General features: G+C 44.3%; 1 protein-coding gene across 1 annotated transcript in view; it reads right to left on the reverse strand.

Annotated features, from left to right (window-relative positions):
* LOC148039171 (Acyl transferase/acyl hydrolase/lysophospholipase superfamily protein) overlaps positions 1-11,870 on the reverse strand; it is a 68,111-nt gene extending 56,241 nt beyond the window's left edge. The window contains exons 1-2 of the mRNA XM_087675062.1: positions 11,040-11,870; positions 10,594-10,737 (exon numbers count right to left, since the gene is read on the reverse strand). Coding sequence (XP_087531188.1) covers positions 10,594-10,737; positions 11,040-11,702 — 807 coding nt within the window. The 5' untranslated portion in view covers positions 11,703-11,870. The remainder of the gene's footprint in view (positions 1-10,593; positions 10,738-11,039) is intronic.
* Positions 11,871-21,804: the final 9,934 nt, after the last annotated feature.

Consider the following 21,804-nt stretch of genomic DNA (forward strand, 5'->3'; position numbering starts at 1 on the left):
CAAAGCCCGTCAACTCCCACGTTCCAACCAACAAAAGGAAACTCCAGGAGATACTGGAATATCTATTGGACAAGCTAACTGGAAGTCCAGCTGCAAATCTCAAATCACTCCAGGACCTCTTAAATGAATCCAAGTGGCAATGGACCAGAGTGCATGACTTAAACCTCATGTATAACTGGGCCCTAGTGCCTAACCAACGACCAAGGACAGACCGAGTCCTAGGAGATGACGAGCAGTTTGATGAAGGAAATTTGAACGATGAATACGAAGACTACCAATCCTTCAATGATGAAAGTGAGGGTGAGGTAGATACTGTGGAATACGACACTGAAGGACAAGAAATAGAGCAAATACGAGCAGACTCCAAGCCGCAGAGAATGAGTATCTTCCGAAGGGAACGAGGAGTCATGGGCGTGGAATGTGACCGCGCCTAGTTGGAACACGTAGAAGCCATAGACCTCGAGCAAGCGGGACTAGCCCAGCCAGGAATGACGTCGGTATTGAGAACTGAATCACCACCTGAACTGCACCCACTAGGAGAAACCACCTCTTCTAGCGAAGGAAGGGGATTCGACTCTGAATCAGAGGTTAGCTTGGAGAGTGATCCAGAGATCCCTAGGCCACCCACAACCAAAAAACGCACCAAGGGGGACCTACTGGTCCACCTGAGGCGCAGGCGATTGAGACAAGAGAAGGCAAAACAACCCAGGGAGGATCGAATGGAAGAACAGCGGAAGTCGCAAGACCTCCCTAAACGATTCACGAAATTCAAAAAGGGGAATAGGGTGGTAGTGCTATTAGGTGCCAAACGTCAAGCACAAACAAGCGAACCAATCGAGGGACCAGCCAGGGTCAAGGAGATGGACCTAGCCCAAGAGGGGGAACCACCCCGACTAATCTTCATTGCTGATGATTTGACTAATAAAGAAGAAACGAGTCTTGTCGCTCTCTTGCCAGAGTACATAGATGTGTTCGCCTGGTCCTTAGGAGAGCTTAAGGGGGTAGACACAAGTGTTGTGACCCACGACATACCCATGACGTCGGACGCAATACCGGTCAAGCAGCGACCGTACCCTATGAATCCTAAACATGCTCATGCTATCAAGGAGGAGATTGATAAGCTAATGAGAGCAAGATTCATTTATGAAATTGAGCACACGGACTGGGTATCGCCCATAGTCATCGTGATGAAGAAAAATGGAAAAATCCGAGTGTGCGTCAATTACAAGAAAGTGAACGTTGCCACCAAGAGGGACAACTATCCGTTGCCGTACACCGAGCACATGCTGGAGAGAGTAGCAGGCAAGGAAGCCTACAGTTTCTTGGACGGCTTCTCAGGGTACAACCAAGTGCAAGTGCATCCTGCTAACAGGCATAAGACTGCCTTCGCCACTGAGTGGGGTGTCTTTGCTTACATAGTCATGGCCTTCGGGTTGACTAATGCCCCTGCCACTTTCCAATGCCTCATGTGCACCATCTTTAAGGACATGCTTCGCAAGGAGTTAGAAGTCTTTGTCGACAACCTCTGTGTCCATTCGACATGGGTCGAACACTTAGACAAACTCCGAGCAGTCTTTAAGCGGTGTCGTTTATACCACCTCTCCTTGAACCCCTTAAAGTGCCAGTTTTGGGTGAAGCATGGATGCATTCTAGGGCACGTGGTGTCAAAGAACGGCATTGCCACTGACTTCTCGAAGGTCAGGGTCATCGTTGACCTTCCACCCCCGAGCAACTACAAAGGAGTTCAATGCTTCCTAGGCCGTTTGTACTCAATTATGCGATGATCGCCAGACCATTTTACACTGCTTATAGTCTTCGAATGAACTGAAGCATGCCAAAGGGCATACGAAGAGTTGAAGAAGGCTCTAACCACAGCACCAATCCTACGAGCCCCCAATTGGACCATCACCTTCCACGTGCATATCGACGCTTCTAAGTTTGCCGTGGGGGCAGTGTTGTGCCAGCCTGGCGAACACAATTTAGACTATCCAGTGAGCTTTGCTAGCAGACAACTCACTGAGACAGAAATGAATTACTCAACGAAGGAAAGAGAAGGACTAGCCATGGTATTCACAGTGAAGAAATTCCGGCATTACCTCTTGGTCACGCCCTTCACCTTCTTTGTGGACCATCAAGCCTTGCTATATCTAGTAAACAAACCTTGTGCTACAGGATGCATAGCTCGATGGCTCCTGCTTTTAGAGTTCGACTTCTCCGTAGTGGTACGGAAGGGAAAGCAGTATTACATGGCTGATCACATGTCGCGCGTCCCCACCGGAGAAGCCACTGAACAAGGTGTTATTGATGAACTGTCCGACGCCCATCTATTTAACCTCTCCAGCAAGAGAGACCTATTTAAAGCTGATCTAACACCGTATTGGGTAGATGACATAGTCCAAGTGCTTGAGCATGGACTGCCTGACCGACCAATAGAAAAAGCCCGGCTTAGGAGATTAATCCTTAAGATCCAACCCTATCAACTGATTGCAGGCCAACTCTACAGGCTGGGGCAAGACGGATTGTTGCGCAGATACGTGTGCGAATATGAGGTGCACGATGTGCTCTCAGAAGCGCACGGCGGCATTGCTGGAGGGCATTTTAGCGGAGACACGACAGCACAAAAAGTGTTGCAGTCTCAACTATGGTGGCCCACGTTTTTCCGCGACGCAGCACGATTCGTCAAGCACTGTGACGAGTGACAGCGGACGAAGGTTCCAATTCGCAAAGATCGAATGGAATTAACCGGTTATTGCTCGACAATCCTTCGAAAAATGGGGAATTGATTTTATTGGGCCCATCAGTCCTGCAACACAGTATTCGCAGGTTAAGTACATCATTGTGGCCACGGATTACCTCACTAAGTGGGCAGAAACACGAGCCACACGAAAAAACGACGCTAGAACGACGGCTAAGTTCTTATGGGACCAAGTAATCTCACGATTCGGTTGCCCCATCGAATTGGTCAGTGACCAAGGCACGCACTTCATCATGAAGTGATCGCACACCTCCTGTCCACCTTCCTCATCATCCATCGCAAGTCCTCGCCATACTACCCTCAGGCAAACGGCCAGGCCGAATCAACAAATAAGGTTCTCATCAATGTCCTAACCAAGGTCGTTTCTGCTTCACGCAGCGACTGGGACAACAAGTTGATGGCAGCTCTGTGGGCTAACCGAACCGCATATAAAACGGCTGTCGATCAAAACCCCTTTAGGCTGACATATGGGACAGAAGCGATTCTACCGGTAGAGTTCTTCGTCCCTAGCCTGAGAATAGCGCTTCAAGAGCGATGGGAAGGGAAGGAGGCATAGACACAGCGACTAGTTGAGCTCGAACATCTCTCAAAGACTCGTCTTCTTGCCACCCATGCACTGATTTGCGAAAAAGCCCAACGCAAGAGCTGGTTCAACAAGCATGTCAAGCAGCGCGAGTTCGAGCAAGGTGACTTAGTGCTCCTCTACTCAGTTAAAGGGCATAAGCAAAAGATGAAATTTAGAGGTCTTGGACCATTCAAGGTTCGTGCAATCAGCTGAACAGGCAATGTCGAACTCAAGACCCTAAATGGTGAAGAAATAGGCTTCTTCAATGGCAGCCGTGTCAAAAAGTACTACCCTCCTACGCATCCTTTGCATGAACCGCCAATGTTAGAACCGCCTGTCAGAGTCCGAGTAGCCACAATCACTGAAATCGACGACGAGGACGAGGATGAGGAAGCCGTGGAACCCGCATACCTTTGTATCACGGTCACGGCCAAACAAACATGTACTTTCACCGCCTTGATCGACGAGGGAGCAGACTTCAACGTCCTGACCTACGATCATTGGACTCAACTTGGCCAGCCACAACTTCAACCCACCACTACAAAATTAAGCCCATATGGGGCTCATTCCTACGCACTACTCGGCAAGTGCAAGGCAGCCATTTCTATCGAGTCTGAGACAATTCCAATGCTTTTCTACGTGCTGCCAAATGCTAAAAACGCAGGCACAGAGTCACTACTAGGGCGCACCTTCAAAAAGCAGACCCATTGCAATGTCGACTACGCATCGCAGCGCATCCACCTAGCAATAGGCAATGTTCGCATTGTTACAGCTTTCAGCAAGGACTGCGCGACCTCATCCCAGGCCACCCAACCACCAATAGAAACACCCATAGACAATTCTAAGGAACCTCTTACGAGAGGAAATCCTTTCTCTCACTAGCAGCTGATTTAGCTTAGGAAACAAGGGATGATGTGGTGGATTGCATTAAACGATTGGACGCTACTTTTGTGTCGCTAGCTCTGAGCTACAATCGCCTCAACTTAGGCCTATTGGATGAATCCTTCACAGCCGAAGTTCAAACGATGCCTTGTTCTTGGGAAACGTGATGAGGCGTGGTGAGATCTCAAAAGAGCAAGCAATCAAACAACGCCTCATCACGTCGTATGATCAACGAACCACCTCCGCCATCACTGACCAAGAGGTGGCAGAGTTGTCAAAACTGGCTGAGACGAAATCCCAGTTCTTAAGGCATTGGTACGATCTTAGACTGCAATGGGAAGTCGAAGGATGCCGAGTAATGACCAACGCCGAGCAGCGACGCGCTATCAAGATGGCAGAGTACGACCCCACATACATCGCGCCAACATCATATCGAGTGTTAATCATGCTGTGAGGCCGTCCTATACAAGACCACATCAAGGGACACCCCTACCTCGACCGCCTATTGACTGAAGAAGAGTTACACATCGCTAGCCGAGTCAACTCGGGCAACTTCCTGACTGATGTTCTCACATACATCACTCAAGTGGAGATTAAACCCTCCGACCTGGACCGCAAAGCCCATTTAGAGTACAACCCCAATTTTTATACTTGGCTCCTTCACAAGTAGCCGTCTATGACGAAAGACCTACACCTTTTAACCCTCATCCTAGAAAGGATTCTTCTCAGACAAAAAGGGGAAGGGGTAAGGTGAATCAGATCAAAAGTAATAAAGCAAATCAAAGCCATGAAGTATGTAGACATGCATTATGAAAAACGGATGGGGTAGGAAAGAGGACACAAAAACTTTGAATTAAAAGGCAAAAAGTCAAAGTCTAAAAAGCGAACCTGTACTAGACTTTAATGAGTTCATTCAGAAGCATAAAGTTTTTTCTGTTTTAACAATTACTATGTCATAAGCACTAACGAAAATTACGGTTATGACAGGAATAAAAGATGTCACAGCAGGACCAAGCCCACCAACTCCCCTTTATAGAGGAAGAGAGAACGTGGTACAACATCAACCTGGAGAACCGCACCTATAATCAGCTGAAATTCCGAACTATCCACAATTTGGAAAAATTAGTAGCCAAGGAAGAGGCGGCCAAGAGCATTGTGGAAAGTTGCAACCTTAAAAAGTACCTGGAAAGTTTCTCACAAGAACCTAAGCACACGAGCTGTGTGGAATTCCTCGGGACCTACAATCTCGACAGAGAGTGCGGCATTGTCACAGTGGAGAGAGGACAAAATGCTAAGCATGTGCTGGTCCCGGCCTTGGTGGAAAAGGCACTGGGGCTAGAACCGAAGGTGGAGAAGAAGCAAAAGAGGGACGTGTATGCCATGCTGGGGATGAGGAAGGAGGAGGTGCTAACGAACGATGACATCAGTATCCAAGACATCCCCAGCACAGAGACCAGGCTACAAGCGAAGCTCGTACATGCGCTTTTCTCCGGCCAGCGCTATAACGCGCTGATGCACAGGATCAACGTACCAATCCTGGAAAATGTAGCGGCCCAGACCCTGCATGAAGTTGACTCGAACGGCTACGTGTGCAAGACTATCGATCAGGCAGCCCAAGCTCTAGCATTAGGAAGCCTGCCAACAGGAGGAGAATCACCGATGTCGAAGGCCGCAGAAAGAAAAAGGGCTTTCTCCAAAGCCTCATTCATCGCATACAAGGGCATTTTAACGGTGCTTATCCAGGAGGCCGTAAAGGAAGCAAAAGAGGGGGAGGGAGAAACACCCGACCGCCGATCACCGCCCCATCAACACCAGGACAGGTCTAGCAATAGGACGGAGACAGAGGAAGAAGGGGAAGAGCAGAAGAGCAAAAAGCAAGTTAAGAAGACTAAGGAAAAAGTAGCACAGAAGAAGAAGAAACAGGATGAAGGCTGTAGAAAGGAGAGAGAGGACTTGGAGAAAGCGAAACGACAATCCCTCAAGGAGGCAGAGGAGAGAGAAAGGAAGAAGAAGCAGGAAGAAGAAGAGACAACGGAACAAGTAAGGCAGGCTAAAAAGGCGTCCAAGCGAGAAGCCGAAAGGAGAAGAAAAGAAGAGCAGGAGGAAAAAGAAAAACTAGAGGAAGAATGCAAAAAGGCCGAGGAGGAAAGGAAAAGAAGAGTCGTGGAGGAGGACGAGGAGTTAAGAAGAAAGGAGGAGGACCTGGCAGAAGCTACCCGCTGGTCCATCGAGCAGCAATGCAGGGCAGATGACCCATAAGCCTGGAATCAGCCCAGGGAAGAGAGGCCTAGCTCCAACATGCAGGCCCTAGAACCCGCGCCCCCCGCAGCTCCAGAAGGAAAAGGCAAAGCACCCCTACATCCCATCCCCACCCTCATGGCGCCCCCCACTGAACCCACTACGCCCACCCCTAGCATCCCCACCAGCTTGGAAGTGTCCAACCTGGTGGCCTAAATGCAATACTTCATCAACAAGAAAATGGCCCAAGGGAAAAGCACGGAGACGATGGCCACGAGACCAAAAAGGCCAGCTGCAGATGCTGAATCAAGGCAGGATCAAAAGCGCCCGCGCATAGAGGCCTCCACCACCCCCACCCACACAACAATGACGCCACCAGCCGGTTACGACGACTACGTCGCTGAGTTGCTCTCCCAACTGGAGAGAGCGAAGGAGGAGAAAAGGATGGTTGTGGCTGAGTTGATGGCAGAAAAAGAGTCAGTGGCGGCTTCCAATTGGAAAAAACCCACATCATCGCCATACAGCAACGCCAAAACTTCAAACTCAAGCAAGAGTAGAAGGCCAAAGAAAATAAGGAAGAGAGTTACAAGTAGCGGCTGGAGGACGAGAACCAGGAACTCATGCAGATGCAGCGGGAGTACATACTCCTGATGCAATATAAGGAATTGGAGTCAAAGCATAAGGAACCGGAGTCAAAGACCGCCACCATTGAGCAGATGATGGGGGACCCGTTGAACGCCAAGGAAGAGGAGAGAGCCAAGAGAGGGAGCAACAACAAAAGAAGATCGAGTCTATCTCCGATCAGCTACGTCTCGGGAAGACAGAACAAGACAACGTGAGCAGAGAGCTCAGGGCCCAGGAGCAGAAGCTTGTAACCCTAGCTCAAAAGCAGGGGGAGAGCATGGAAGGAATGAGCAAAAGGGCCGAGGAATGGGCTACGCAAAACGAGGCGCGGGTGAAGGCTCTGGCGCGGCGCCTCGCCTTGGCGGAGAAGGAAAAAATCTTGGCAGAAAGCAAAGCGGGAGCCATCCAGACAGCCTTCACCACCCAACAAGCCTTCCTCAATACGTTGCTGGATACAACTCAATCAGAGGGAGCAGAGCCATTGAAGGTGGTAAAGAAAAAATTAAGCGTCGCACGCAAAGCTCTGCACGCGGGGCTGCAGATGCCACCCCAAAATGCAAAGGTAAGGCTGGGCCTAGAGGAGCAGCGGAAGTATCTACTACTGGCCAGCCTAACTCCCCAGGAGGCAAATGCCCTCGGCTTTGAGGAAAGAACACTACAAGAAAACCGGCAGGGGGAGGAAGTCGAATTCAAAATTGACATGAACAGATTCAAAGAAGATGTAATCCCACAGCCCCCCTCGCCGCACAAACAAGATCAGCTCAACAACCCGACCCGCCCCTGGACAGACAGGCCATTCTTAAAGAGCGACGGAAAAAGCTAGTGGAAGAGGCCAAAAAACGGCTGCAGGCCAAGCCCGTCGTGTAGCCATCCGCTCCCCTCCCACCATGCCCTAAAGACCTACCTATGCAGTTCCACGCAGAACTGGTGGTCTGGGAACGGCAAGAACTGGAAATGACCCTTTCTCCTTCAGTTTCCTTATGCCTGATAGTCTGAGAAGGGTCCTGCCGATCAAGGCGGTGGAGGAGGTGATAGCGGCTGGCAGCTGACTAGGCCAAAGAGTGTTGGAGGACAGGGCAAGAACCCCCACCTTGTGGGGCACGGAAGAGGCTGAATTCTGGCAAGACAAGATATACGAGGTGCCACACACGGTGAGGGGCTACGACTGCCAACCCCTCTGGAGAAGGCGAAAATGTAATACCAACATGCTCGCCTGAATGGCTTTTTGTAATACCCTACCCCACGAGCGGAATGACCCCACGTTTATAGCGTATCCCCGTAGGGTAGGTGTGGATTTTGTCGCCACCCTCCATGGGAGGCACGACTTCCCTGTTATCTATAATGCTAATGCCACTTCCTTTGAAAACACTCTACTTTTTGATCTAGGGAGCCTGCCTGCCTCCATGACGCGTTTTCTTGCGGAGTTCTCCTTCTGCCCAGATCCCACATTCATAACCACCTGTAATTACCTTAGGCTCCTTAAACTTCTACTTAAGCAAGATCCGGCACCACAAGAAAGCGGCTTGCCTCCCCTCTTTTTTGATCCTAACGCTATCGGCACCATGATCCGCTTAATGATGCGGGCTAGCCTTCTACCTTCATTTTGCCTAGCGCTCCTAGAGGATATGAGCGACAGCCAATGCACTAGGTGCAACCACCCCTTCCTATCCACCACCTCTCTTCATGTCCGCATGAACCTGAAAGGGTACATGCAGAGCCATCAATTTTTACGCAAATCCATCCGCTCGCCCCCCCCTCATTCTGAAGACGAGAGCTAGCCTTGGTTGTCTTGCTCCTCATGTAATACTATCCTGCAAGGCCCAAAAAACAAAAACAAAAAAAAAAAAGATCATTGCACCTAGGGGTCCTTAAGTTAGACGTGTCCAGTGACCTCGGTCGGCTAGCTCCACTCCTAACCCCCTAGCCCTTTTTGATCCCCCACGTCACGCTTAGGGCACATCAACGGTAGGACACACCTAGGAAAGTAACACTCTCCTATGGTTCGACCTGTCACCCTAAGCCACTAGCACCACTCCCCCTTGGCACAAATGGGGTCCTCAAGTGTGGGACATCACCCGAGTCCAGACCCACTTCCCCATTTCACTAGCACGAGCACACCGCACCAACACGCTCACGACAGCACCCCCTAGGTAGAGCACCGCACCTTCTTCTTCAGATACACCACTTCCGCCCAACCACCAACTTCGGAGACCCTCATTCACCCATGCAATCCACTCAGCTGCTCCGACGACCTTCGTTCTTGAGTTTCCATAAACCCCTGAGTCTACATGTGGCCCTTAACCTTACACCCACGCCAAAAGTGCCGTGGGACTGGCACCTGTCTAGGAGGGGGGTAATGTTAACCCCAAGTCAAGATAGCAAAGCCAAGATGGCAAAAAGTGGAAGAGAGATGGTTCGTATCTACCGGTAGCTCCACGATCCTAGATGCTTGTCTCTGTCTAAGTCTTGGTGTTTCAATCTTGGTCATACATTCTGTGTTTCCTCAATGCAAACCCTAGCATATCTTCACATGTCCACTATAAGTGGCTACATATAAATAGCAGCACCAGCCAAAAACTAGCCAACCTGCTCCTGTAGGGGCCATAAATGCTGGCCAAGTACATTAAAAATAGGGAAATATAATAATCACCATCATAAATGCTGATCACCCCAGCTTGGATAGTAGTGTGAGCACAATTTAGACTCACCAAAAAAGAAATGCACTCTGCTGGAAAATAACCAGCCAGTGTGAACACTCCTAAGACCTAATTGTAAAAGAAATTCATGCTCTAAATAAAGCTGCCTTCTCCGTCAAAACATGTGACAGATTGAATGTTAGAGCTCCTAGTGTCCCCCATCTAACTCAGACTGAGGCTCACAACAAGAGATATTGTGCATGACAATCATGACTACTAACATTGGGAGCTACCTCTAAAGGTCCGACATTTCAAGAAAGTCAGTAGCTCTAAAAGGCTAAGGAAGTTCCAAGGAGGTCTACATTTTAAACTTTGAATTGCTCTTAATCATTATCATTGTTCTAGTCTCGAGGAACTCATTGACCATGCTAAGACATGGGAAATTGAGCATAATGACAACAAATCATTCCCAAAGAATGATAAGAAAAGAATGGTTTATTATGAGCAGTATTCAACTCCCAAAATAGGATGTTGTGTGCATGTATCAGATGATAATGTCAAGGAGGAGACGTGACCTATAAGTAGGCATAAATAAAGCAAAATAATGATCAAGTCAGCCAGCCATAAATGGCAACATAAATGCTGGTTGGCTAAGCAGAAAACTCACTGCTCGCTCTCTGCTAACACCATTAGGACCTTTTGGGATGTTCAATTTGATGTTACTGAGAATGTATTGCTGTCCTGAGAGGGAAGTTTCTGAGTGCATCTGTGTTTGTACATGTGCTATTTCATGCTACAGAAATGAGACAGCGTTCTCAAAAATGCATGAATTAACTAGGTAGGCTGTACATGCACGGAAATCATTTTTGATCCAAGCAGAGCAATTCACATACCCCGAGACGAAAGGCAGTGCCATTTGAACGACAATCAGCTGCAAGCTCCTTGGTGGCCAGCATTGCTTCCTGCATGCTCACGCCACTTGCAATAACTGCACAGACAATAGCCCCGGCTGAGGATCCAGCCAGGGGAGTCTTGTCCTGAAAGAAATGAGCCTTCGTAGTCAGGTGAGCAATGAATCGTATTTTCACGGCCAGATTTTTCACAGAAGAATTGCAATAATACGAGAGAATTCAGGTCTATTCTTCATCTAGGAGTCGGATGCACATTTCGACAATAGGGATTGAAAAGTGATTCAAAATTGAAGGTGGTGAACAGAATGTAAATTTTGAATGATAGTTGAAAAGTGATTCAAAATTTTAGGTGGTGAACAAAATGTCAATTTTGAACGATCGTTGAAATGCACGCTTGGAAGAATAAACGCAATAGCTGAATAAAATACCGTGATTAATCCACTCTCGATAAGGCATTGCGCTACGCCCAGATGGTAAGGAAAGAGAAGCCCTGCTGCTGAGAAGCTGAAACCTAATTTGGCTGGAGGATTCGGAGGTGCCGCTATGGTGCCTTCCCCGTTCTCAAGGACAATGAATTGGTCGACACCGTCTTCGGCCACACCGATCGTCTCCCTTGCTGCTGATTCGATCGGGTCGGGAGGAACCTGCGCAGAGCTGTTCTTCAACCTGGAAGCGCCAATGGCAGCCACAGCCTCGACAACACTGGCCCGGATGAGGGACAGGGTTTGGCGGCTACGGATAAAAGGACCAATGCGGGCGAGGAAGGGAGGGGCGGGCTGGTCTGGCAGGCGCTGCTGCGTGTCATCGAGACGGTCCTCGTCCTCTGTGTCCCGGTCTTCTTCTGCGGAGGCGCTATTCGGGCGGGCGGAGGCAACAATGAGGGAGCTCGAAATGGCATCATAAGAAGAAGAAGAAGGAGAAGAAGAGGGGAAGGGAGAGGAAGAGGAAGAGGAGGAGAGGATGCAGGGGCAATGGCGAGCTTGACGCAGGAGCAGGCGCGATGGCAAGGGCGACGGCGAGAGCCTGACGATGCGAGGCGCGCATTCGACCGTCCGAATGATGGCTGCCGGTCGCATCACCGTCGTCGTCATCGTTCTCGTTTTGTCATAACGCTGCGTTCCTGTTTATATATATCTATATATTATTCTGTGATAGAGAATCCGGACTCTTCCCGAATCCCGAGCTTTTACCTGCATGGCCGCACGGCTTTGGACAACAGTCCAACAAGCGAGAAGCGAGCCCTGTCTCTCGCCAGCTTTTGTAACGAGGAGCTCACCACATTTGACAGTCCCGCCAAGATGGAGGGTTATAACAGCCACCAGGGTTAGCCCTTCTAAAGGCATTTTTGCAAGTAAAAAAATTTGCCCTTCCTAGAAAAGGGCATGATTTTACAAACCTTGCTATAGAAGGGTAGTTATGGCATGCATGCTTGGTCATTGTTGCAAGCACAATTGATTGTGAGAGAGGTTTCTCCAAAATGAATCATATCAAGTCCAATGATCGCAATAGATATCACTCCAGAGCTTGAATCAACTCATGTTCCTTTCATACAATGGTGCTAAGGACCCTTCAGATATTGATTAGGATGCCATCTATGCAACGTGGGATGGATATAAGAAAGTATAAGTAATGGTGTGCTTTGATTGTATTGCTATTTCATTTGAGACTATGGATGATTGTAGAGCTATCTTATTGCCTTTCTAGACTATCTTAATTGATTGAGCTTTAGCCTCAACCTGGCATTGCAATTTTATTTTGGTGATAACATTATAATTTTTTTAATGCTTAGATAATTACTCATATGTTGTACTAAGTTTTAAATATTCTATCATCATATCATGTCAATATTATATTTTTCTAAATTAATGGATATGAAAAACCAACAAGATGGCTTATGTAAATGTCATAGTTTTTTTTTTCTCAAATACTATTCTATTAGCTAGAAATGCACATTTTAGAATACATGTCTATCGAAGGTCAAGTTTTTGAAAAAGCCCTTCCACAAGAAAGGCACTTGTTCACGAGCCCTTCAATGGAAAAAACCTAAGGGACTTGCAAAAATAAACACTGATGTCAACCACCAAGTGGTTAAAAGCTAGGACGTGTCCCGTCAATAGGTGGCTCCGGTGGAGGCATCCACAAGTACAATCATGTATCATTGGAACATTCAAAAATGTTTGGGGGTATCGAGCACACCTTTGTTGCATTGATTCGTTCCTGTGCCTCATCAGCATGTCAACAAATGGGAATTAATGAGTGGATATCCATATGTATAATCACGAAAGTCCAACATGTATGTACAATGTTTGCTTGAACTATCATCTCAAAGCATAAAGGGGCAAAACAGGTGCCAATAATGGAACATATTCTTGGTGCTTGCAAGATCAGTTGTAGAATATTTTGCACTTAATCCTAATATAATAATGTGTGAGGGATGATTGGCTTATAGCAATATTGGCATTCCTTTTGAGCAAGGACCAAGGTTCAAATCCTTGTTTTGTCATTGGACCCGCCGTGTGGTATGTTTCACCATAGTGTGTTTTCTATCGAAAGGTTCATTTTGTTTCACATGATTTCATGTTTGACCTTCCACACAACACCATGGTTCATCACATGAGTAAACTATTTTGTTACTTCACTTTTATATTGTGGACATATGTGAAGCAAGACGGCTCTAAAATTTTCATTGAAAAAAGAGAGAGCGTCGTGCACTAAGTTAAGTGTTCTATGACTACCCCCTCTATCCTAGTGTTTGCCAAAAGATTGAAGGTTCTCTTTAATGGTGTAGACAAACAACATGTGGCTAGAAGGTCTCAATATGAAGCACATGCGAGGCTCAAAAGGTCAACTATGCTTGCAATTTGATGATGTAGTAATGGTATATTCTCTATTATGGTGAAGGAAGGGTATTTCTGAACAACCATTAAATTTTTCAATGTTAGTTCTACTTCCACGATTTAACCACATTGGCGGCTTCACTTATTGAACCGGGTGGCGTTGACGGCTTCCCTCATTGGTCCATTACCTATGCCAGGTTTTTGGTGTTCATCAAATCTCACATACACAAAGACTTGTTTGCTAACAATAATAATGTCACCTCTAAGTGACCATAGTTGAGATTTTTAGACCTACGATCTTCCTCGTGTGTGCAAGGCTCGAGTGACTAGATTGTCAATACCACTCAATGGATTGGGTGGACATTCCCACAGTAAAGTGGGAGTATAACAGGCTCGACTCTATATGAGAGATGGGTGTAGGACTCCTATTATGGTCACTTATTCTTACACTAGCATTAGAGCCACTACAAGCTATGGGCAAGGAAGCTATAGTGTCACATAAAAGCTTTGGGAATTTGATCATGATGCATCCATAACTATAGTATCATGTAAAAGCTTTGGGAGTTTGATGATGATGGGTCCATAACTTTCCATTTTTTGCTCTTTCTAACCATTATCAACATCTACTTAGTACTAGCATAGCACAATCATTAGGAGCAAGCCCCAAACTTTGCTTATAGAGTGTAGTCTACACTACCCTCCTACCATGCAATTGGTGTGTTTTATGCTAAACACTAGCATTGCCACATCAAGCCACAACATAGAGTACTAGCACATCTAGCTATGCATCACTCCTTGGATGGTTCTACTTAGGTGTAGCTAGCTATGGCAACAAAAAGATGATGATGTGGGTTGAGATCTCAATTTGAATGGGATTAAAGAGAAATTTAGCAAATGTTCCCCTCTTATAAAACTTTTTGAGCCAGTTGTCCCACCAAAAAATCCAGAGTTTTACATTTAGATTAAGTTTCATTTAGAGAAAGTTTCGAGACTATACAAGAACTCTAAGAAATTAGCACATACTTTGGGATTAGCATCTAGGCTAAACTTGAGTAGCTTAGCACCCCCTCTAATGCCACAAATGAGATCCTAAGGGGGATCAAATCCAATGTCTTTTCTTAATCTCAATATTCCAACTACAAAGAGACTAATGCAAGAAATTCCACCTGTACCTAGAAGAAAACAGTAGCCTATAGTCGATCTCCTATGATCAACATCTCCAACCCTATCTGAGTTTGTGCAACCACATAATGCCAAAGCCGCAAACCATCTATACTTATTGGATGAAATAGGCCAAGATTGGGGTCCCCCTCACGAACCACAGTATTTGTAATGCAACTTGCCAATGAACCTTCTTAGGTTCACTCATAAAACTTGCAAGTAAACCAATTGGAAAGCACAAATCAATCCAAGTATTCAAAAGCCAAATCAATGACCCAATGAGCTAGTTGTCTATTGTGGGAAGCATCTACCAACAATGAATGAATTTGAAGCCATCTTCTCATTCCAAGCATGGGGAGCCTATTTGAGGCCATAGAGAGCCTTCTCCTTAACATGTATAATTTACCATTTGAGGAGGAAAAGCTAGGAGTTTGCTCAACATAGATCTCCTCCTTGAAGTCCTCGTCCAAGAACGTAGATTTGACATCCAACTACTAATTTGGCCATCCCCTATGACTACTGGCAAGAGCAAGTACTATCCAAATAGTGGCTATATGAGTTATTGGGTATAAATATGATGGAAGTCAACACCTAGCCTTTGTATAAAACCCTTAGCTACCAATCGTGCCTTATGCTTGTCAAGTATGCCATCACTAAGATACTTGATCTTAGAGACCCACTTGATTCCTATCATTGTTTTAATGAGCAAACCAAGGCACAAGGTACCAAGTTCCATTCCACTCAATAGATTCCAACTCTTGTTCCATAGCCTTCCGCTAACTATAGCACCTCCTTTACCTATGTCAACTCCCCATCCTACATGGCAACAATCATTAGAGCACAATTAGTACAAACAAGCTCGATGGAATGTGCATGGCTCCTCTAAGTTCTCCACAAGCCATCCTACATTGTTACCACTCCTTGAGAGGCCCTCAAGCCTTGCATTACGAAGTGTCTCACAAACCCAACAAGGAAGAGGCTAATACTCCCCTCGTCGCTCTACCTCTACCTTTATTGAAGTCTCTGAAACATCCACCAAACAAGGAATCCAATGGAGAAGCAATCTCCTCCTCTCTATAGATGGAGGCTCAAGAGGCATAGGCTCCAAAGGAACTAGCTCAAGTGCCCAACTATCACTTGGATCTTTGAGAATATGGTGCTTCTCACTCTCCTCTACAAAGTTAGAAACTCCACAAATCGCACATCTTGGCTTGTATAGACATCCTATCAGATGGGATCATAAATCTTCTACCCATATGATTCAAAGTTGTAGCCAATGAACATTTGTCTATTGGAACCCAACTCGAACTTATCTCTTTGCTTCTTTGGAATGTGGACATAGGCATCACACCCAAACACCTTGAAATAGAAAACATTAGGCTTTAGTCCAAACTATGCCTCAAAAGGAGTCTACCAGCAATGGCAAACATGGGTGACCGATTTAGGATATGAAGTACACTGGCCATTGCTTTGGGATCAGTCTATCGCAACTACATAAATGCTGCCCAACCTGTTTTTGAACGTGATGTGATTGCATAAATGCCTTATACATGCACGTGCTCATCTTGCAAATGACCATATCTCTAACACCAACTAGCCATATCACTTTGGTGACCAAACAAATGTCATGAAACTAAATGCATCTAACAAAAGGTCTCACTTTTTCCAAGGCAGTGTATAATCCTAGATTACATGCAAATGCATTGGGAAGGTCTTACTCCTAGAGTGGAGTAGTGTTTAGTTACACTATAAAAGAGAACCACTACTTTTAATGGAGGTTTAGAAGGGTGCAATAACTTAATGCTTGTACTTGCATAAAATTAGTCCCCCCGAATAGAAATCTTGGCATTTAACAAAGGAATGTAGGTGGATTATGACATGGAACATCCTAATAGAGTATAGACATTGGTGTTGACATAACTTGTCTAGTCAAGCAGAGAAAACTCAATGCATCATAACATTCTTTGAGTAACATGGATGGTGTGAGCCTCTATGACTTCTCAACAAGTCATAGGAACCCTAATTTGAGGTACTTTTCCAACCAAATACACATTTCCAAATCTTACGATTGTATGAAAGATGCAAAGGATAGGAAATGATGCTAAGGTATCTTCAAACTCCTTCACAATAGGCGATGACATTTTCTCCCTTTTTCCTTCTTTTTCTTTTATTGCTAATGCCACCTTGAATTTTTCCACATCCAAAAACTCATGTATCATTGCATAACCATTGATAGTTGAATGTTGGTTCCTCAAGATAGTCCCCAAATTTGCACTTAAATATGATAGTGTGTGGTCTTAGAGCCAAGTTGTCAGATTAACCCATACAAAGATATAAAAAATGAAAGAGAAACTCCCTCGAGAGGTGGGGATCAATTTGCTTAGTTATATTATGAAACTTTTAAACCCAACAACAAAGAAGAATTGTATTACAAATAGAAAACAATAAGTTATTATGACTATAAACAAAATCCATATGATTTTCAAAATAGTATGAGGATGGTTTCACCAGTGACTCATAACTCTTATTACATATAGACATTCAAATGGGGTCAAAATTATCATAATGGTGTACATTAGATTTCTTTACTACAAGCAATGAGGCAATTACCTATGCGAATAATTAAAAAACTCACACCTCACTATAAGCTTTGTTATCTTTGTTGGTATATGCATTGGCACTTTCTTCAATATAAGCTTTGGTAGGTTCCAATGCTTTTACTATTGAACATACCAACACAATAAAAATTAAATTTCAATGCATATACTATGGCTTATACCAATCAATTGAACAACAAATAATAGCTCTTAATTTGACTTTGTGGGATCTTCCTAAATTGAGACTTTCCCTACTCTTCTCATTTTGCACACGCATTTCCTCAAGAAGATGTAAGCTTCCATTGCTATTTTTGCTTTACTTATTTCCTTTCTCTTTTCCCAATCATCCTTGCCTTGTTGCCCATGCCTACTAGTCTACTTTCGACCCGATCATGTTAGGATAACTTAGGCTTTGGTGGTCGAACAAACTCAAGCTAGAGGTCATTCAGATTTTGCTTCGTAATGGATCCTATAATTAACTATTCCATGAGGCTCTTGAGAATCCTAGTAGTAGCTAAGGTTTTGGGCCCGATATATGTAAACATAATATGGAAGATTTGAGCTACTGCCCTTAGATCTTTGTCCACAATGGTAGTGAAGAGTAGCCCATCATTATTCAATTCCCCACTATCTTACCATGCATCTATCACAATAATGGCTCTCTTGGACCTCTCATATCTTTCATATTTTCTTCTTAACCCTAGGGCCCGCCGTTCCACTAGTCCCAAGGAGAGTTTCCCCTTTAGTAGCTCTCAAAGGTGTCACATTAGTAATGCATACCATGTAAGTTATTGTGTCTACCCTAAGCTCTAATGAAGACCATATAGCCCTTTAGCCATGCTACTTTAAAGGTCATGGAATTGATGTAAAGTCCTAGGCCACATTCTTGGGTCCATTGTTCGGCCTTAAGGCTAGTAATGGCTTTGCCTAGGCCATTGATTAACCCTGATACTTTAGCTTCCCTTCTATGACCCACACTGTAAAATATGGGTTGTAGATCATAGGTTACACGTTGCTTTATGGTGAACATGATAGTTTAGATAGAGGCTATGCAATAGTCAGAGTATTGAGGAAAAAGTATGCATATGCTCAATTTTAGGAACCCACACCAAAGTAGTGGATGTTTGATACATTGGTTACCCCAACCTTGCAATATGGATCTTCAATATGGAGCCCAAGTCTTTGCAAAAATACTTGGAAGACTATTGAGAGGACACTAATAATGATGATTGCTTACATGATATGGAGCAAATGTTAGATATGCTCAATGCCCCACCCTCATAAGGTGCCATCAATGATCCATGGTGCTCAAAGTTGTAAGGCCCCCATTATGAGGAGAAGCCATATGTGAGCCTGGAGATTGGTTGAGTCCTAACTTGTATGTTAGATGAGGTCTATGTGACTAGAATGGCAAAAAGGTGACCATTGTGGGTCTAATCTTTGGGTTAGACAGAGTAGTTAAGCTGGTAGCAAAAAGGGGCACATTGCATCCAATTGCAGGGTAAGGGAGTTATCAGGGGTCCTAGCCAATGGTAAAGGGAATATTCCCTAGCCAACTAGTGGATGTGCACATGGAAGGTCAATAGACACAAGTGCATATGGAAGGTCATCCATCATGACCCCCTTCATAGGCTATAAAAGCTAAACCCCTTCACATCCATCAATCATCTGTCTTTCGCCCAGTCACAGTTGTTCCAGCTAGCCTTAAGCTCTTCACCTATCTTCTGTCTAGATCGTCATCTAAGCTTCATAGTGGAAGCGCACGGGTGGGCAGAGCCATCTTTGTATCAATTGTTTGGAGCTAAAGAATTATTTTATTCTCCTCTTATCTATTGTGTACTCTCTATTTCTTTCTCAGATTATGTTCGTTGCACCATGTAATTTTTACGCAAACCACCAATACCCCATGAGATTATTAGAGCAAATATTGGAGCAAACACATGTGGTCACAAAGGCATTATTTCAGTCGATAACTTTCTTGCAAAGGATATGTGAGCTACTTAAACATATATATTTGTAACTAGCATTGACTTCCTCCATGCAATCAGTGGAGAGGGAAGACACATTGTTGGTATGTAGAGATGCAGTCATGGTTAAGGATACATGCATTAGAGATGGATCCACTTCATACATGTCAATAGAGGGATTCATGGTTGGGTCAATGTACATGGGTGTTGACCTTTCCCACGGTGTACATAGAGCTATTGAACAAACACAAACATCATCGAACTCACAATTGAGATGGGATGGTATACATACATATTCATTGAGATATCAAGCTCAACACAAGCTACCACTCACGTACTTGAATGACTAGTTCACATTCACATCACTAGCATGGTTGGTATCTAAAGTTGGCATATGCTTCTAGTGATACTTTACAGCTAGACCACCTACCCTAGTTATGGCATATCGATCTAATTATCTTGCACGTTAGTGTGTTCAACTATTGATAGCTTCTATATTATGTATGTTGTATTTTCCCTTTATCTTTTGTTGACTATTAGTTTGGAGGATGTTGTTGTTGTTGTTGTTGTGATTATTATTAAAGATAGGATTTTTAACTTCCTATCTTGAATGCATTCTTTGTGTGTCATGTGTGTTTTGTAAGAGCTCAAGCTTCATCTCTTTCCCCCTATCTTTTCACACTATTAGAGCCTTGCCCAAGAGACGAGTTTTGAGCTACAAGCATGAGTCTACAAGGAATCCTTGTTTTGTGGAGCACATCTATGGAGATCTCTCTCATAGAATCTTCGGTGATGAGCCATCTTTGTGAGCATTGGGTAGTTGAGGAAGTGTTACAAAGACTTCGGTCTAAGGCTATGTGGTCGACGGACCAAGGTCTCATAACTTAAGTACAAATCGCAATGGTTATGCTATTCATAAGTACAAGATGATATTTCTCTAACCACAAAAAAGTATATGTTTTTCTATGAATTTATAAATATCATCTTTGGCTTATACTTTTCGAGTTTCTTGGTAGATAGAGGGATCTTTGATTGCTCTTTGTTGGCTAGGGCTAAGACCTAGGCCACCTCACAAAGTTGTCTAATAACTTATGTTGCACAAGATCTACACGTTACGTATTAAAATTAATGGTGCTACATGTATTCCAACAAATTTATATATGCAATTATGCCCCAACTATGATAGCCACTCCCCCAAAGCTTATGGACCAAGGGTATATATAGATTCATGATGTCCAATATGTAGTGTTGAAAGACAATATCACCTCCTAAAGGAGCTATATATTATCTACATCAATGTTGGGCGTCTCCAACGTAAGTACAAAATGGACATGATGGGGGTATGAGTGCACTTGCATATGGCAATGGGATAGGGTTGTATTTTCTTTGAAAATGAGGTCTATGATGTCCTCCATTTGTGATGCCAATACCTGAAATTCATGCAAAAAGAAACTTTTTAATTATGCATTTGTATGATCAACAATCAAATGTTGCATTAATATTTATCACTCATACATTGTATCTTGGTTTGGGTAATAAAAGTTCCATGTTTTCTTCATGTCTTGTTAGGCATCTTCATGGAGATGATAATCAATATATACAAAACTTGCATGTATTCAAGGCCCCAACATATTACTTTGTAATAGAAATAGATACATATGTGCTAAAGCAACTCTCTATATATAGTGATTGTTCTTGGATGCAATGTGAGGTGCAAGTGAGTGATAGTAGGATCCAAATCCTCATCGATAATTTGAATATACTCATAACACATCCCTAATCTAATTCTTGTAGTATATGACCTTACAAAGAAGCTATAAACACCTATCTACCTACCCACATATCTATCTATCAATGTATCTATTTAGATATTCTTGATGTGGACCAAAAATGAGTCTATGGATCAATCTTCTCTTGTTGCATGATAATAGCTTCACAAGAGTTAAATTTTTTCATATTCTTATTTAAACAAAGCTTTTGCAAGCTTGACTGCTACCAGAATCGACATAATGCTTATGTTTCAAGCACTTCATCTGATTTTAGCAATGGCTATCTCTCACATAGCCAATACATTTATTGCACTCCATCGATCTATCCATTCTTCTCCCAAACCACACAAGAGTAAGACAAATGAATCGACAAGGGTGTAGTGAACACATTGTTGGTTGGGTGGGGTTGATTTGGCTAATGTGGGTAGTGGAATTGGATCAGGCTACGGTTTTGACTTCAGCTTGTGTGTTTTGGTATCAGCCCAGTGAGAAGGAGATTGTCACTTGGCAAAGATTGCCTATAGCCACCAAGGATGACAAAGAGATGTGAAGGTTCAGGTCATGCCTTGCTATTCTCACAGTGCATGACGTGATTGGTTGGTTTTTTCACTAAACCTTCAAATTTGGGTTTGTGATTTGTGCATTTGTCGAGTATTCTTGTGAGCTATCCAGTATGCTTATGACGATGAGATTAGGCATTTCAGTGGATAGTTTTGTCCTATATATCAATTCTTGTTTAGTAGGTGGAGCTTTGCACCTTAGCACATGTTTCTTAGATCTTATTGTAGTTGCACAATGATTAGCCCTAGTATAGCTTTGTGGAGGTTAACTATGGTAACTATGATAGTCATAGCCAAGAATT

This window comes from Lygodium microphyllum, chromosome 3 (assembly GCF_053477565.2).
Source record: "Lygodium microphyllum isolate KBCC chromosome 3, Lygodium_microphyllum_v1.1.10, whole genome shotgun sequence".
Classification (NCBI taxonomy): domain Eukaryota; kingdom Viridiplantae; phylum Streptophyta; class Polypodiopsida; order Schizaeales; family Lygodiaceae; genus Lygodium; species Lygodium microphyllum.